General features: G+C 31.8%; 2 protein-coding genes across 5 annotated transcripts; one reads left to right on the forward strand and one right to left on the reverse strand.

The window, feature by feature from the left end:
* Nucleotides 1–925: 925 nt before the first annotated feature.
* On the forward strand, nucleotides 926–15,077 carry LOC131844168 (probable serine incorporator). Of its 4 annotated transcripts, none has more exons than XM_059192969.1 (11): nucleotides 926–1,138; nucleotides 2,367–2,531; nucleotides 3,442–3,533; nucleotides 4,825–4,920; nucleotides 5,428–5,606; nucleotides 6,030–6,145; nucleotides 7,280–7,492; nucleotides 9,561–9,699; nucleotides 10,097–10,123; nucleotides 13,204–13,357; nucleotides 13,705–15,077. In XM_059192969.1, the coding sequence occupies exons 1-11, from the start codon at nucleotides 1,103–1,105 to the stop codon at nucleotides 13,835–13,837; spliced, it is 1,350 nt and encodes a 449-aa protein (XP_059048952.1). In that variant the 5' UTR covers nucleotides 926–1,102; the 3' UTR covers nucleotides 13,838–15,077. The 4 variants fall into 4 exon arrangements, with proteins under 4 accessions (XP_059048952.1, XP_059048953.1, XP_059048954.1 ...); XM_059192970.1 differs by having other exon boundaries at nucleotides 9,564–9,699; XM_059192971.1 differs by lacking the exon at nucleotides 10,097–10,123 and having other exon boundaries at nucleotides 13,189–13,357.
* A 255-nt stretch (nucleotides 15,078–15,332) lies between these two features.
* On the reverse strand, nucleotides 15,333–18,166 carry LOC131844169 (O-glucosyltransferase rumi homolog). Its single transcript, XM_059192973.1, has 6 exons — nucleotides 17,856–18,166; nucleotides 17,570–17,754; nucleotides 17,147–17,335; nucleotides 16,873–17,003; nucleotides 15,975–16,122; nucleotides 15,333–15,887 (listed from the first exon to the last, which is right to left on the reverse strand). Exons 1-6 carry the CDS (start codon nucleotides 17,977–17,979, stop codon nucleotides 15,462–15,464), a joined length of 1,203 nt encoding a protein of 400 aa, XP_059048956.1. The 5' UTR covers nucleotides 17,980–18,166; the 3' UTR covers nucleotides 15,333–15,461.
* Nucleotides 18,167–18,617: the final 451 nt, after the last annotated feature.

Here is an 18,617-nt window from a genome sequence, read left to right on the forward strand (position 1 = left end):
GAGAACGAAGCCACTCGGTGTGATGAGCATTGAAGTCTCCAAGTATCACTAAACCCAACAACCTGCGGGCGGATAGCGGTTAGCCGTTTCACCGGGTCTCCCTGAACGCCATGCCATCACGTCGCGCCTATGCAATCCCGAGGCACTGTTGGACACGCAGGTCCACCAATACCAGCACAACCAATCCCCATGGGGCTCTGGTCACCTTACACAACACAGGAACACAGTGCTGTTGTGTAGTGCAGTACAGCACTGTTTGGCTGAGATTTCTGCTTGGTGGAGGTACTACACCAGTTCGGGCCGCCCCAAAGCGAGCAAGATGTATCGAAATACATCTTGCTGGGCCCTCCCTTCCATAACTTGATAATTGAATGGTGCATGCGCTAACGGTTTACGCTGGCGGGGCACCAGTGAAGGATGATAAGATAGATATGAGGTCGGGTCAGCTAACCCATCGTTACAAATTCACCAAGAATTTCTCACGATGGTTTCCAGGGGGAATCGCATGGAGGACGGTGCATTGCTAGTAATGGGGTCATTAGTCCACATTACTAACGATTCCCTTCCCCCCAGGCGGCCCCAATTCATCGCGGGGTCCTGGGCACATGCCCAGTGTACCCAGTGGGAAAGAAGTGTGAAGTGCGAAGAGCCTGAGAACTATGAGAAAGAAGAGTGCTAAGAGAAATACTACATACTGGGTTAAAGAAAAAAAACATATATCTTCAGTTTTTTCTTTCCGCAAAAGAAAAACAACGATTTTTTAGAAGAACGTACCTACTAAAAAATAATATTTATTTTTGTTTTATTTATCCTTTAGGAAAGGCAAAGGAAACTGTGCCTACTCATGCAACATACAACCAGCAAAAAACATTCAATTTTGAAATAAGTCAGTTCTCCGTCAATCTGTCAGTCAGTTCAGTCCTGTCTTCTGTCTGACATCTATTGTTATATTATCGTTTTATAAGTGTATTGATTTTATTTTTCTCGTCTTATTCTTCTATTCTATTCATTCTTATTTGATTTGTTAAATACTAAAATTTCTTCTACATTGTATGGTTATCTAATTATCATTAGCGTGAAGTAAATAAATAATTGCACGATTATGGGTGCCGTTTTGGGCCTTTGTTCTGCAGCTCAGGTTAGTGTGTCGTATTACTGCATATTTTTATCATAATAAACATATATATTTATGGTATTCATGAAACAAACTAGTACCCTTTCACTTAAGACTAAGTTCTTCAATAGATTTAACTATATGGGATCAATATTCTTTAGTAAAAGCTTAATAATGGCGACACCTAACTCAGGATGAGTAATCATATTCTCCTGAATTGGTTGTAGTTTCTGAAGAAAAATATATTTCACAGAAGGCAAAATATTGGTGACGCACTAAACTATGATATCACAAGTGTTGCCTCAAGTCTTGTGGATTGTTTATATATTTTGCCTTTTAATATATTGTTATATCAAATTATATCATACAATAGCTTAGATAGGTATTTAGACAATTAAGTAGACACACTTTAAATAATTACATAATGACTTAACCCTCTTATTCATGAAATCATAAAACATATAGTAAACTTGTTTTGTTTACTAAACTGCTTAGTTTTATTTTATTAATATAAAGTTATAAACACAATTTAATTGAGTGTATATAATCTATAGCATACCTCAACTTGAGTAGTGTGATGATTAAAACACTGTTCTGTCTGACTGACTATCAAATACATAGCCAAACCTATAAGGTCTAGTTAACTGAAAATTGTTGTATAAACAAATTATATTGATTTTTTTATAGTCATCCATATCTCACTTTCATAACAGCAACAATATTACTGTTGTGTGTGTTGTATAATAAGTAAATAAATCACATTTTAATCTATACATATAAATAAAATTGGAGTGTCTATTTGTAATATGGAAATAACCATTTTATATGCATATGAATATAAATATGGTATATACACCAAAATAACATTTTTTCGATTCTTGTTCCGGCTAATCTCTGAAATAGTTAGACTGATTTTGACGGACTTTTATTGGCAGGTAGCTGATGTAATAAGGAGTAACTTAGACTACTTATAGAATTATTATTAGAAAAATTCTTTTATTTGAGAAAAAGAAACTTAAATTTGACGCATTCAACGAAGTCGTAGGTATAGCTAGTTGATAATAAGGATGATGTTGATAAAAAATTGATATTAAGCATCTGCAGTGCTGAAATACATTGAAAATTGTAATTTAATGATGGCAAGTGTGGGATGCTGCTGACAAGTTTTTTTTTAATAAATTAGGGTGTATATCACTTATATCTTAGTTTAGTTCAAAAATAGTAATAGGAACAAATATATGTTTTTTTATAGCTAGCATGCTGTTGTGGCAGTGCAGCATGCTCCTTATGCTGTTCAGCATGTCCTTCATGTGCCAACTCTACTTCTACCCGACTTATGTATGCTGTTATGTTGATGCTAGTGATGATAGCAGCCTGTGTCACCCTGGCACCTGGCTTGGAAAATGAACTGAAAAAAGTATGTATATTAACAAGGCACAGACTGAAGATTCTTTTATATTTTCAAGTTGTGAACCGTTTATGTCTATTAGTTATCTCAAAATTTAATTTTAATGTACCAGCTAAACCTACCAGATTTACTCCTTCTATTTCTATACCTTCTGTATCATCTAACTATAGGCAAAACAGTTATATGTGGCGAGCAAGTAATAACTTCAATAGATTAAGTAGGGTATTAGATATTGATTTGTTTTCCGATAGAATATCTTTAGCGAGGGCTGTGATTGTGTGTGGCAATTCTTTGAGTTATAAGTATTGAATTTAATGTTACTTATATGCATTTCCATTATTCAAAAATGTTTGTTTGTTAATTTCAGCATATGTTTTAATTTAGTGGATTGTTATTTTTTGATATATGATTTTATGAGTATTTATGACACAAACACGCCTCTCGTGTTAGTACTGTAATTCATTTTATATTACGTTTCTATCCGTGAAAACCTATAAGTGGCCGTTCTCATTTAATTATGTTTATAACTATGTTTGTAAATAGCTTTGATTTTCCGAAAATAAATAAATAAATTAATTAATTAATAATTATAGTCAACCTAAAAATAGTAAACTGTAATAATAATAAATGTCATAAATAAATATTAAGTGCAGACTTTTTGACCTCACAATTTTCATACATATCTAAAAACCCATCCACACTTTGTTATGGTTTTATTTATTGTACTGACATTCTACATTGGTAACAAGAGGCCCCTAGTCCCTATCATTGACATAGCCATCTTTGCTACTTTAGTGGACTTAAACATTAATATGAGCAACATATTAACTAATGTCATTTTGACATTATACCTAAAGTAATACTCATAATATAAATGCATAGTGATATAATTATGTATTTACTAATTTACATATTGTAGGTACCATTTTGTAAAAATTCTACAAGTGTACCAGTACCGGGAGATCTAACTGTGGATTGTAATAATGCTGTTGGATATCTTGCTGTGTATAGGTAAGGTATTTTCTTTAAAACTACTAATATGTCAAGTAAACATATGGATCATTCAATTAATGGTCACAAATATTACTTAAATAATCACTTTAAATAAAAATATATATACTTTAATGAAATATTAAACTTCTTTATTAATAGCAAACAATATTTATCTAGACACGCGGTAGCGTGTCAAGCCGAGTTTCAAGTACTGGCGAGCAGCACCGTGTGTATATTTACACGAATCATTTGGAGCCACTTTTGACCCCCTCATAACTCAAAAACTCTTTCACATAAACCTGTCAAATTTGGTTCATATATTGAGACTTGCGAGATAAATATTTGTTCCAAATTTCATAAACATATCTCAAACGGTTATTTAGATATTAACGTCCAAATATCGTAATTTTTATCACTGATCAACTATAGATCAAAATTATAACCCACTTCCAGATGACCTAGGAAGTTCAAATTTGGCATGCAGATAGGTAATTAGGTGAATATAAAGGGAAAAATCTGAAACTGGTAAATTGTTATCATTTTATTATAATTTTTCAGTTTAATTGATTCTATTTCAACTTATACTGGACGATTACTAAAATTCTATGAAAACGTCGATAGCCTTAGGCTACAGTATATTATCCTAAGTTATAAGAAATGATATTTTATATTGTTATAAATACATTTCAGGACAGACCATTGAACTTGGCACCCATTAGATCTCACCTCTTTTGTTGTAGAAGTGAACAATCAAGGCATATATCATAATATTAAACTCGGCTATCATTTCACATTTATGTTTTTGATAGGATTCCTTTAACAGTTCTGTTGCGGGCTCCTTGACAGGACTGCTTGCTGACCGGTTATAAGACGTGACTAGGACAGACGGAACAATTGACAAGACAGATACGATAGGGAAAAAAACGGACAACTCTCGACGGCGGCGCGGCGGCTCGAAGGACCATTTGAACGGTCTGCTGGTCGGCCGACCGTTAAGAAATGTCGTCATTAATGAAAAGAGAGCTTGTTTTTATAATGTAAAATTTCTATCTAGTTATCCGTCTTTTTCCCTGTCGTATCTGTCTTGTCAATTGTTCCATCTGTCCTAGTCACGTCTTATAACCGGCCAACAAGCAGTCCTGTCAAGGAAGCCGCAACAAGTTCGAACCTAGTTAATGCTTACAAAATCAATATATACCACCAGCACAGTGAAGGCACTGTTGTCGTTGGTGCTGACACGACGTTTCCTATTACGCACTAATATTATTATTAAATTACATAATATAATGTGTGTTAATTCTGGTTTCAGAATTTGCTTTGCCGCATGTCTATTTTTCGTACTTATGGCATTAATTACAATTGGCGTAAAATCTTCCAAAGATCCGCGAGCTGGAATACAAAATGGGTATGTTAATTTTCATTTATACATTACCTTAATAATACTAATATATTTATTGCATTAAAGAACAACAATAATATTTAAAATATAGAAGTGACCTTTAAAGAAAAGTACTAAACTTTAAAGCAGTGTCTTGTTAATCTAATATGTATATAAAAATATTCTTTATTTATTTTTATTATATATTTGATAAGCAGGTTTTATGCCCCTAGGTGATATGTGTAGTTCTATCCAGTAATGGTCCATGTGGAAAATAAATATTTGGGTCAGCTATAATTAATGAAAACTATAACTGTAATAATATCATTGTATTACAGTTATAGTTTATATTATGACAGTAGAAAATTCTTCCTTATTTATTAAAAAACTGAATAGTAGTACTAAACACTTTTTTTCAATTGTATAGCATGATTATTTTTAATCTGATGTGATGTCTTAACAACTTTGGTATCAGTTACCCAAAATTTACATTGTATTTTCAACAGTACACAAAATTTTGTTTATCCTTTATAGATTTTGGGGCATTAAGTACCTATTGGTGATCGGTGGCATAATTGGCGCCTTTTTTATACCTGAGGGGCAATTTGGTCCAACTTGGATGGTGTTTGGAATGATTGGTGGCTTCTGTTTTATTGTTATTCAACTTGTTTTGATTATAGACTTTGCCCACACTTGGGCGGAAAGATGGGTCTGTAAGTACAAAATTATAAGGGTTATTCTAATTTTACTAAAAACCTAATTTTATAATATGTAAGGAAATTTACTTATTTAGTTGTTACATCTAACTGACTTTATGACTTAACCAATCTTTTATGATTTTTATGTAATATTTAATATAAAAAAAAATCTTATCTATTCTTGTCTTGTCAGGCTAAAGTTGTATTCATAAAGCAGGAGTTGTCCTTTAGATACTCCATACGTCCTTTCTTTACGTTTAGAGTACCCTCTGCACTCCCATATCGGTTGGTGAAGGTGTAAAAGTAAGATACGGGCAACAGTATTAGAATAATTTGAACTAAAGGAGAAAATTATGTAAAATCCATTAATTCTTTTTTCATTCAACTTATTGATTATATGATCAAGTGATCTTATAAACATTTTAATAATAATTGCAGCAAACTACGAGGAGAGCGAATCGCGCGGCTGGTACGCAGCTCTGCTCACCGCAATGCTCGCATGTTTCGCACTTGCACTCACTGGCGTCGTGCTGTTGTACGTCTTCTACACTAAAGTAAGAAATTATAATGTATCAAACTTATATAATATGCCAATGTCATGTATCTTATATTATGAATACAAATTGATTAAATATTTAAGAAACTTCAATATTATTAAGATTTAGTATCTTAATAATGTTGAAGAGTTTATTAAATTTATTAATAAATCGTAACAATCAATAATAATAATAATAAATGTAACACTGGAAATTCACACAGTACTATCTAGTCCCAAGATAAACAACTCGTGCTACTAATTGGTACTAGTCAACTAATAGAAATAATTGGGTCAATCAAATTTTAAGTGTACATCTACGAAAAATAAGATATATTTGCAGTAGATAATTATAATTATATATATTTTAAGAATTCACATAGAGCAGACAGTTTTATTGAAATAAAATAGTAAATTTGATTCCGAAATCAACGTGCCTCTAGTTAAGATAATCCCTTGGCAACTAACTAATGAGGCTTCTGAACCATTTAAAATTCTAAACCGTCACTCTATTCTGACTATAGGTTAGATTTCAATTTATATTCCATAAAAAAATGACGCGACTTTTAATTTATAAATTATTCCTAATAATATTTTCTCCTGGACACCCACAAACTTTTCATTTAATTTGTATAATAATAATTAATAGGTGATATTCAAAAGTTTATGAATTCACTTTTAATTGTTACATGCCTATTTGAAAATTTTGTAAACCTTACTGATGATTAAAAGTAATTTTGTATTGATTTAAAGTAATTATGACGATAATGTGTCTTTAGGACACAAGGACAAAATGGTTGTCCAGTGAACATATGGACAACCAAAGTGACATTTAACGATCTTTGCGTTCCCTGTTAATAAATAATGATATTTTGGATTAAGTCTTACGCGCAGTGAAAAGTATAGATTAAATAGAATATATTTCACTTTCATTTACTACGATATATCAAATACTTACGTTTTTGTGCTGGTTGTCCGGTGGATACACATTAAAGCCACGCTTTTTCAAAACACACTAGGCCGATTGGCGCCGCGGCAAAGATGAAATTAAAATGGCGGCTGGATATTTCATACCAGACTATCATGCCTGGACAATGTTACTCCACTGTGGTCTTCAAATAGATAAATCATACAAGGAATGTGTTTGTTTCAGTCTAATGACTGCAGTCTATCGAAGTTCTTTATCTCGGTTAACCTGATTTTGGTGGTGGTAGCCAGCGGGATCTCCATCCTTCCGTCAGTGCAAGAGCATCAGCCTCGGTCAGGTCTACTGCAGTCTTCTGTTGTTGGCCTTTACGTGATATATCTGACTTGGTCTGCTTTAACAAATGCGTCCGCAGCCTGCAATAGTGTCACTGGAAATCAGGTATAAACATATACTACAGCAAAATATTTAGAATTATGGATTAATATATTTTACATAATTATAATAGTACCAAAAATAATATACGTCCTGCAAGAAAAAGCAACACCATCTATCATGTTCAGTTGCGTTTACAAAAGCCCATTGGAATAAATATACACACAAAATATCATCAAATCAATTTAGTCGTATTGGAGTACTTAGGAGACAAACCCCTTATATACAATACCTTAGGATATTTATTTATGAATTAATTAAATGTTTTCTTAAAATAACACAAAAGAATAGGGCTATTTTAATTAAAATAAAATTCAGTCCCCTTTACGACTAGGTATATTACAATGTATATATGTATATTAAAAACACGAATACCTACTTGGATACTGTTTTTGCAACAGCTCAAATAGCTTAAACTGGAAGTACTAATAACACTTATTTATCAAAAGTAATATTTATGTAATAAAATATAGAATGAACAATTACATTAACGCTACATGGGGATCTCTGAAAAGTGCACATATTATATCTATTTAGGTTTCTTCTGTTTATGAAAAAAAATACCATTCTATAAAGATAATTTAATTTAGAGGACTTATGTTTTATAATAGATATAATTTTAATATTGTATGTGAAACTAAGTCTCAGAATTTGTTCATGCCATCTAGATGAAACTCCCCTTTGTTTTGAAGTTAAGATATATTTGGCGTAAGATTGGTATTATTTGAATCACTAGGTGGGTTGGGTTTGTTAACAATTTGTACACGGCAAATTCACATGAAGCTATCCTATTATATAATTTACACATATTTTATTATATACGAACATTTTTATATATGCATATCCAGGAGAAAGAACCTACATATTGGGTACGTACATTGGGTCCAAGTAATTTTAGATCTCTTCATCCTTTCTCAATTTGTTCAGACTGTTGTGACATTCCAATTCATTGCACTATTTATTTATACTCGAATCTAATAATTCACATTTATTATGTTATTTATTATTGTATTTAAATAATTTACCATACTATTTATTATTTATTAATCATATTGTACATGCCACGATTATTTTCATGTGCTATCATTCTATGTGTTTTATGTAGTTCATTTTAATTAATCGAAGTGCTTATGATATACATAAATATAATAATAATATCCCGGGATTATTCACACGACGCTATCTAGACCCAAGCTAAGCAGAGCTTCTGTTATTGGTATTAGACAACTGATGTAAATACATACTCATTATACTTAGAAAACACCCAAACCGATACCAACAATGTTACTCATGAATACAAAATGTTTTGTACATGGAATCAAACCCGCGACCATCGGAATTAAAGCACAGCGCTTTAATTCCGATGGTCGCGAGTCGCTAAACCGCTAGATCACTAGTGCCGTCGAAACAAAAGTTTGTGGCGGTGATTGAATTTAAGTGGTATCGTATTAGTATATTTTGTGACGAAGTACACGACGCTTAAAGGTTATTGCAGGCGACTATACTACAGGATATACTTAACATTTTAATGGAAAGGGATCCAGTGAAAAATCTGCATCACACATAAGGATCTCCCTGCCTCTTAAGAGAACTGGAGTCATGATTATATTGATATCTAGACCATTGTTTTCTCATATCATTATTAACAATTCTATTAAATTAAATCTTATGTAACATATGAAATGTAGAATTCTTGAGCTAAGCCAAACGTATGTTACGTTTAGCGATTGGGCTTTTCATATAAAATTATTCATATTCTTATTTACTCTATCTGATCAGTAGATCATACTGATCTTAAAATAATGTCTGAACTATACAAAAATAACCCATCTGCCATATTAGTGAATCGTCCTAATTTCTCCCAAGTCCGTCAATAAAGTACCTTTAAAATTGTCTAAGGCAGAATTTTCAAATGTCTCGTAGATTTAACCCACTTACACTCAAACCTTTTTTCATTCTATGCTGTGGCTTAAAAGTCTTGAGGAATTTTTAAAAAAGGACTAAAACCCTTATTTCCTTTTAGTCCATCGCATGAGTTTCAAATTAATATATAATATATTTATACTTTTCGAAGCAGTCATCATTCGATAAGCAGTCAATCATCGGATTGGTCATCTGGGCATGCAGTGTTCTCTACTCCAGCATCCGCACCGCATCTTCCTCATCTAAGATCACTATGTCCGAGCACATTCTCGCCAAAGAAGGCAGCACAGGTGATTATTATGTTTATTACTATTACTTGTCACACAAACATTTTTGTTAGTATTTACATGTATAAAACAAACCTCATCCACTACATGTATACATGACATAGTTCATGTATAACAAGTATTCATGCATGTGGGTGGAAAGAGAACAAAATTTATGTCAAATTTCAGTAAAATATTTTTATATTAATAACAGTGTCTATTGTAGTTAGTGTAGTGATGTAGTTATTATATCACAGCATAATAACAATATAACACAAGGAAAGCACTAATATCTATTTATTCTTTCACGTTAAACTTTGTGATACTATAATAACGTTAATCGCTTAACCCTTAAATGATTTACTAACGCAATATTGTGCATTCCTTGCGGACGAAACGCGTGGCTGCGACGGGGCGTAAGGTCAAGGAGGGCTTATAGCTAACGAAGGTAATAACAACCTCCCGAACACCTATTGTTATAGCTACATTTGCATTTGCAAACTAATTTAATTGAAATTAGTTTTAATTGAAAAAATAGTAGCATCAAATGTATTGTTCCTGAAAGTTACTAACGACCATGAATCAATCCCAAATGTTTGCATGATTAATTTTGTAGTGGTGACATTAGGTTTATAATTTTATCTCGCAAAAAGAAACTGCGCTGTAACTAGCAACATTTGTTAGAAATTATCGTATAAAAATGGCACGTTATCATTTGTTTCTGTCAACCATATATTTGACATATTTTGATTGAAATGCTTGCATCAATATGTTAAAAGCTAGTTTCATGCCACAAATTTTATCTTGTAACTTGAGCTTAAAATATGACCGTATAACACTTGCATAATTCCATTCATAATAGCTTTTTTCCATAGATTACATTATAAATATATCCTAAAATATATACGCTGAAACTATATAATTTAAGTAATTAACGTCATCATTCATCAGCCATATAGTGTAACATATATAACACAGTAAATTCTCTTCGCCTTCGACAGGATTAATGACATGTAAATTAAACTAATTTGCCAACTAATAGTCTGGTGTGGTTTATTCCATAAGCATATCTTGATTGAAGCTTAGAACTGTGTGTCTTACCATTACAGAGGCGATCATAGATCATATATTGAGAAAAAGGGGTCCTGTGAACTTGGCACACGATATTCAAAAATCGACTTTTTTTTTTAGAGTTCTGACATCCTTTTGAATAGTTCTAGAGTTCTTTATAATCATTTTAAATAGTTCCGATGTTTAAATTAAAAAAAAACAAATTTTAAAAAATCGTGCGCTAAGTTCACGCAGCGCACGAAATCACGAAAATCACAAATTTCTTCGGAGTTCTAGCTTGCTTTACAATAGTTCTACAGTTCTCTATCAGTTATATCAATAGTTCTAGCAATTAAAACGAAAAAATCGATTTTTGAAGTTTCGCCGCGTCCAAATTATAAGTCATATAAGAAAAGATCAATTTCCGACGCGAGTTCTAGCCGATCTGATAATAGTTCTGGGCAGCATTCTCCGAGTTCTACAGAAAAGCTTCATAACTTTTTCCTGGAAAATAATTATTTTGCAAGTTATTGCAAAAAATATAAATCTACAAAAAAAAAATTACGAGTTCCAGCTGATCTGATCGGAGTTCTGAGTAGCGCTACCTGAGTTCTATCGAAAAGTCTAGTAACATTTTCCTGTGAAGTAATTATTTTCCAAATTATCGCCATTTTTAACTTAACTATTTTACAGGAAAAAGTTACTAGACTTTTCGATAGAACTCAGGTAGCGCTACCCAGATCTCCGATCAGATCGACTAGAACTCGTAAAAAAAAATTCTCCTATAAGTCAGTCATAAAAAGTTAAAAATGGCGATAATTTAGAAAATAATTATTTTACAGGAAAAAGTTACTAGACTTTTCGATAGAACTCAGGTAGCGCTACCCAGAACTCCGATCAGATCGACTAGAACTCGTAAAAAAAATTCTCCTATAACTCAGTCATGAAAAGTTAAAAATGGCGATAATTTGGAAAATAATTATTTCACAGGAAAATGTTAGTAGACTTTTCGATAGAACTCAGGTAGCGCTACTCAGAACTCCGATCAGATCGGCTAGAACTCGTAAAAAAAAAGTCTATACGTCAGCCTTGAAAAGTTAAAAATGACGATAATATGGAAAATAATTATTTCACAGGAAAAAGTTACTAGACTTTTCGATAGAACTCAGGTAGCGCTACCTAGAACTCCGAGCAGATCAGCTAGAACTCGTAAAAATAAAAATCTCCTATAAGTCAGCCTTAAAAAATTAAAAATGGCGATAATTTGGAAAATAATGACTTTACAGGAAAAAGTTACTAGACTTTTCGATAGAACTCAGGTAGCGCTACCCAGAACTCCGATCAGATCAGCTAGAACTCGTAAAAAAAAATCTCCTATAAGTCAGCCTTAAAAAGTTAAAAATGGCGATAATTTGGAAAATAATGAATTTACAGGAAAAAGTTACTAGACTTTTTGATAGAACTCAGGTAGCGCTACCCAGAACTCCGATGAGATCGACTAGAACTCGTAAAAAAATTCTCCTATAAGTCAGTCATGAAAAGTTAAAAATGGCGATAATTTGGAAAATAATTATTTCACAGGAAAAAGTTACTAGACTTTTCGATAGAACTCAGGTAGCGCTACCCAGAACTCCGATCAGATCAGCTGGAACTCGTAATTTTTTTTTGTAGATTTATATTTTTTGCAATACCTTGCAAAATAATTATTTTCCAGGAAAAAGTTATGAAGCTTTTCTGTAGAACTCGGAGAATGCTGCCCAGAACTATTATCAGATCGGCTAGAACTCGCGTCGGAAATTGATCTTTTCTTATATGACTTATAATTTGGACGCGGCGAAACTTCAAAAATCGATTTTTTCGTTTTAATCGCTAGAACTATTGATATAACTGATAGAGAACTGTAGAACTATTGTAAAGCAAGCTAGAACTCCGAAGAAATTTGTGATTTTTGTGATTTCGTGCGCTGCGTGAACTTAGCGCACGATTTTTTAAAATTTGTTTTTTTTTAATTTAAACATCGGAACTATTTAAAATGATTATAAAGAACTCTAGAACTATTCAAAAGGATGTCAGAACTCTAAAAAAAAAAGTCGATTTTTGAATATCGTGTGCCAAGTTCACAGGAGTGAAAAAGGTTTATATTAGGTTCTCTTATACTTAATGCTCTGTATATTAATTCCTAGAAACTTCATTTTAAATTGAAATTATTTTAACATTTCAAGAAGTAACATGGCTTTCACTGTATATTCATAAAGAGATCAAACATAATAATAAACCTATTTTAGTTATTAAAATATTTAACGAATTTTAAAAACAGCACAAGTAAAGCTTTTTATTAGACACTTAAATTAATAATATTTATAAACAGTACAAGTAGTTTCCAAATATATTATAAAATTCAATTAGAAACATTATTGATGCAGTGTAGCTAATTAGCATGTATGGCATGCTCACTGAGCACAGGGTATGGTTCTGTAGAAGGAGCCGACGGTGGCGAAGCAGGACGCGGGGGCGACGAGCTGAAAGTTTTCGACAACGAAGGCGAAGGCGTCGCATACTCTTGGACTTTCTTCCACGTGGTGTTCGCGTTGGCCACCCTTTACATTATGATGACGCTCACCAATTGGTACAAGTGAGTATATATAGTTTTATTTTGCCATTTACATGTCATGTACAAACAAGTTAATAGAAAACTGTATTATTCTCCGAAACACAGTTTACAAAGCATTTTGGCGGCTGAATTAGGTACCACTGAGCAAACACAAACGACTTTAGTCTACTTGGATAAAATTTGATAATTTTATTTAATGACTAGCTACTCGCCCCGGTTTCGCACGGGTGTACATGTATTATTATATATATAAACCTTCCTCTTGAATCACTCTATCTATTCTACTATGTAATAATTATTTTATAGTAAAATTTCAAATCCTAATTACACGATATGAGAATTATAAAAATAATTAAACTTTTCCACAGTCCACGCTCGGAACTGTCGAAGGAGAATATGGCATCAATGTGGGTAAAGATTACCTCTTCGTGGCTCTGCGTGGGTCTTTACATCTGGACCTTAGTAGCGCCTGCGATCTTCCCCAACCGCGAATTCAATTAGGTTTTTTTAACAACTTATTGTAGTGCGATATGCGATTATTGAAATAGATCTCATGGCATCAATCAATCATTGATAAAATTAGCAAAGGGCTGGATTATGTAATTCAATTGCTATTCTCCTTGCAACCAATTTATCCGATGTTGCAATTGTATATGTTAATTTCATATGGAATGCAAAATAAAAATACAGCGATTTGATAAAATGTGTAATGGATAAGCAATACGATTACACTGAACGCAATATGCAGTTGACTAAAAAAAGACGACGCGTAAGCTCTGCTCTGTAGCCTGCCTCCCCTCCAGACTCCCCGCCTCATTGCGTCTTCCTAATGCAGAAGTTCCAGTTCAAGCGATATGTATTAATGTATTACTATATTACAACAGTATATGTATTACTTGAATTTCGGTTACGGCTCAATAGTCTTATACAATAATATATAATACATTAGTCGCATGAATGTTCCTAAGTATTCTAGACAAGAATTATTAGCAACGGCGTTGCATAATCCCGTTATTTATTCTCATACTCATTCACACAACCCACTAGTTTCATCATTTAGGCATTATTTTTTATAATTTTGCTAAGTAAATATGATTCTAATAACTGTAATGTATTTTTTAATATTTGTAAAGATACAGGGTAGAATAGAACATGCAACATAACAATACAGTACATTATAACTCATTTCATAATAAGGTTTTTTACTTTATATATGTGCTTAGAAATGGGTATTCATCAAATCATGCACTCATTATTTGCTGTTGTCCCATACAGCTATACAAATTTTAAAAAATGCGTCATTAACACTTGAACATAATTTTTTATACTTGACTTAAATTAACTAGTTTCAAATATATCCACATATTTTCAGTAATATCTGTTATACTATTCTACCCAGCATAATGTAGTAATAATTAAGTCTTAATATAAATTAATTGTGTATAAAATAATTAGATGTCCTAGATATTAACAGGTTTCCTGTACACAACTTTATTCCGCCGTTTTAATTTAATAGCCATTTTCAGCCATAATGAATCGATCACAAGTTTTTTCTTATGAAATTATTTTTTTATTAAACTTAAGACAGAATTTTTACTTGTAAATATGAAAATCACTCAGTGGACAGGGAGCGTGTTAGCATTATTATTCTTGTATAATTTACTAAAAACTTTCATCTTTACTTAAACACTTCAATTATAATCAATAAATATCTACCAATCAACCAGAACTTTCTCATTTCTACAGTAACCTTTTACGATTTTATTATTATGTAATGTTATTTATTCGACAGCATTTCAATAATAATAAAAAATACAATATACTTTTATAGTAATATAAGAAATGTTGTAGATTGACGTCTAAATTCATTTATAAAAAATTAAGGGCACCACTGTATCCTATCTATCTCTATCCTATTTTTTGTTACTGTTGATGTATTGCATACTCCTCTGTGCTACTAGTACTTTTAGTACTTTTATTATTTTTAGTATTACAAGTACTGGCAGGCTACAGTTAAGGATGAGAGGATGATATCAAGTTCAAAAGTTCTGTTGTATATACATACACAAAACTGAAAATATGGAATCATAAATAAAAACAATTAATACACTGGATTAGTTAATTTTTAATTGTCTATTCTTATCAGATCCTTATCTTTGATCACAGCATATTTTAAAAGTAATGCATATTTCTTTAATAGTTTTCTCCAATAACATTTGACATCTTTATCAGTTAAGTTGTCCCATATATGTTGAAAACCTCTTTCGGCAATTTCTTTAGCCAAGAAATCATTTTCTTTAAAATACTCAATGTATTTTTTTAACTCTTCTTCATTGGCTGTAGGACTAATCGGGACATAATGAACCCAAGGTTTTAATGAAGGATAAAAAAATTCAAGCCATGAATCACCAACATGGAACACAAGGGACTTGCATAAAAACAAATGTTTGAATCGAAAGCTAGCAGCAATTCCTCTATAGTTGAATAAATATTTGTATTTACAATGCTCTTCAAATGACACTTCTGATGCTGGGGGGGCATATAGTGTGTCCTGAAATAAAATTTGTGCAATATGACTAAATGCATCCCACTAGTACAGATACTATGATATAGAACTGAATATGAAAAGAAAAATTACCGCATCTGACTTCCAAGCTTGATTTTTTGTATATTTTGCATCTACAAGATCAGGGTATGAACGTGAGAGTAGTATCAAAGCATCTCTTTCTTCATTTGTTCTAGAACCTCGAAAAAAAGCATATCCCTCCTTCTTGTCCCAGGGCCACCTAATAGACAAAAATGATATTTAGTTATTTATTGGGTAGACCATGGCTTCAATTAATAAGTTACTATTTGTAAATAAGAGATATTATTACTGTTACAAGCAAATCTAGTAACAGTAATAATAAAATAAATCTTTTCTGTGATACTATAGTGACATGTGACTTCAAAGTAAGGATATCAGAATTTTAACAATATTATTATTCAATAATAGAGTATGTATATAAACTTAACAATATTGAATAATTTAAATAGAGATGTAAGTTATTTTGTTTCTAACAAAAGAATAGATAAACATAATTTATCAGGAAGTGTATTTCACAGTATAATTAGGCAATCCGTTTAATCCTGTTTAAACCGAAAGAAATTTATCTCTGTATGTAGTTTTTAATAAAATATTGTAGAAAAAATAATCAACATACAATGTATGTACTAGCTGTGCCTGCGGTTTCACCCGCATTCAATTTCAATAAATAATATACCCTGTATGTTATTCTGATCCATAAGTTATTACTGTAATGTTTCAAAATCTGTTCAGTAGTTTTTGCATGAAAGAGTAACAAACACTCACAAACTTTCACATTTATAATATTATTATGATATTAAAACCTAAAACAGACAATTAAAATGTTAAGTATTAAAGTTATGAGCTATGCAAAAGTACGGAGTGAAATTATAGACACCATGTATAATAATAATAGTTTTGTTACATTACATTTAAAGTTTTGGTTAGAATAATAAAACTAATTCCTTACTTTTCTGCAGCAGATGAAATTGATATCCTGTGCTTATCCCAACGACCAATACCTGTTGGATACAATGATATAGCTGGTCCTCCTTCCCAAAAGCTCCATGCTGGGTACATGATATCATAATAATCTTTTGTCTGAAAAATATTACTTTCTTTTAATAACTACTTTCCCAGATAATGGGAATGTCATAGCAACAACACACCAACACATTTGCAGCATATAATATACTTAACAGCTTTTGTTTCCTGCCAGTGTACATGAGACCTACATATCTTACCTTACTAAAAGAAAATACTGGAGCTTTCTGATGGCCCCAAACATGATTAACTTGGGGCCAATCCCTAGTGTTCAGTGCAAGCTCCAGGTTGGGTAATTTTGAAGCCAGTGCCCTTAGATAATGTTCCACTCCAGAACATCTAGCTGGGAAATGACATTCTCTTTCTCTATATAATTTGCCTTCTATTATCTGCAAATTGAATTATTGATCATGTAATGTAGCCAAGTGCAGTCACTATTATTACTCTTATATCTTTATATTATTTTTCCACCTACACAGATAAATATATATATATTATTATATGAGCTATTTATTACTCTGTACACTATATCATTAATAAATACCACAGAAACATAATAATTGAGAAATAATACTATACTTATGGCAATTTATTCTTTATGTCACAAATAAGACCACACATACCTGATATTTTGTTCCCTTGGAACGAGCTACAGCAAAAAGTTCTTTTGTTATTCCATCTTGGTATGGCCTAAGATCTTGTCCAATAACTGCCTTGTGGCAGCTGCAATTCGTTCTTTCACAAGGTGTATATTGCTTCATTGCCACCTGTATCTTCTTATTTATCTTAGAACCCCACTCATTGATATCTACAATAAAAAAATTGATAAAATATAATTTTTTTTTATTAATTTTAAGGAGTGACTAAAATTAAATACATCGAACTTAATAAATTATTTACATCACATACCCTTACTATACTTATTGTGGTTTTCAGTACAAACATTCTCACCGGCACAAGTCTCTTCATTTTGATTCAACTGATTTGATATTACAATATATAAAAATAATATGAAACATTTGAATGCATACATTTATGAAAACTGTTAAGCCCACGTACTACCGTTATATTAAAAGTATATATAAAAGTTGAGATTCTGTAAAATTTAAAGTTATACACAAATATATTTTAAAACACTTAGTTTTATGAATATTTAGGTGACACGAATTTGCACTGAAATACCTCACCCGAAAAATATACCATTATAGTTCCAATTATAATTTTATTATAAATCAAATTTTAATGAAATCGCAAAAAAATATGTAAACAATAATAACACTAAGATTTGTCGCCACAGAACAGAAAAATTAGGGGTAAAAAAGCAAAACAGCTTAAAATTTAATTGTATAAACGTCCTTTAAATTATAAAAAGCATGCTTAACATGACAGTATCGATAAAATGTTGCCAGCAATGTAATATAAAAATGGCCACGAGCTCTGTTAAAACGCCAATTTTGGAGGGAAATTTAAAAAATCTAACTGTCCTAACAGGCTTATACGACTTGATAAGATAAGATATATTTTGTCAAGTTGTTTAAAAAATGTTTTTGTAGGTAGGGATCGTTCAAAACAAGTTTTGTATGAATATTAAACATTTGTGTTATATTGGACAAGCGGTTAGTTTGGAACTGGACGTATTTTCCTAATATGTATTGTAATTTAATTGTAACA

This window comes from Achroia grisella, unplaced genomic scaffold (genome assembly GCF_030625045.1).
Source record: "Achroia grisella isolate CSIRO2021 unplaced genomic scaffold, CSIRO_AGI_Agris_v1 utg402, whole genome shotgun sequence".
Taxonomy (NCBI): Eukaryota; Metazoa; Arthropoda; class Insecta; order Lepidoptera; family Pyralidae; genus Achroia; species Achroia grisella.

Excerpts from the sequence above, each read along its gene's own strand:
- LOC131844168 (XM_059192969.1), top strand. The coding sequence starts at position 1,103 with ATGGGTGCCGTTTTGGGCCTTTGTTCTGCAGCTCAG. Across the intron at positions 1,139-2,366 it reads GCCTTTGTTCTGCAGCTCAG|CTAGCATGCTGTTGTGGCAG; the intron begins GTTAGTGTGTCG and ends GTTTTTTTATAG. Across the intron at positions 6,146-7,279 it reads TGTACGTCTTCTACACTAAA|TCTAATGACTGCAGTCTATC; the intron begins GTAAGAAATTAT and ends TGTTTGTTTCAG.
- LOC131844169 (XM_059192973.1), bottom strand. The coding sequence starts at position 17,979 with ATGTATGCATTCAAATGTTTCATATTATTTTTATATATTGTAATATCA. Across the intron at positions 17,004-17,146 it reads CAGTATTTTCTTTTAGTAAG|ACAAAAGATTATTATGATAT; the intron begins GTAAGATATGTA and ends AATATTTTTCAG. Across the intron at positions 15,888-15,974 it reads AAGCTTGGAAGTCAGATGCG|GACACACTATATGCCCCCCC; the intron begins GTAATTTTTCTT and ends ATTTTATTTCAG.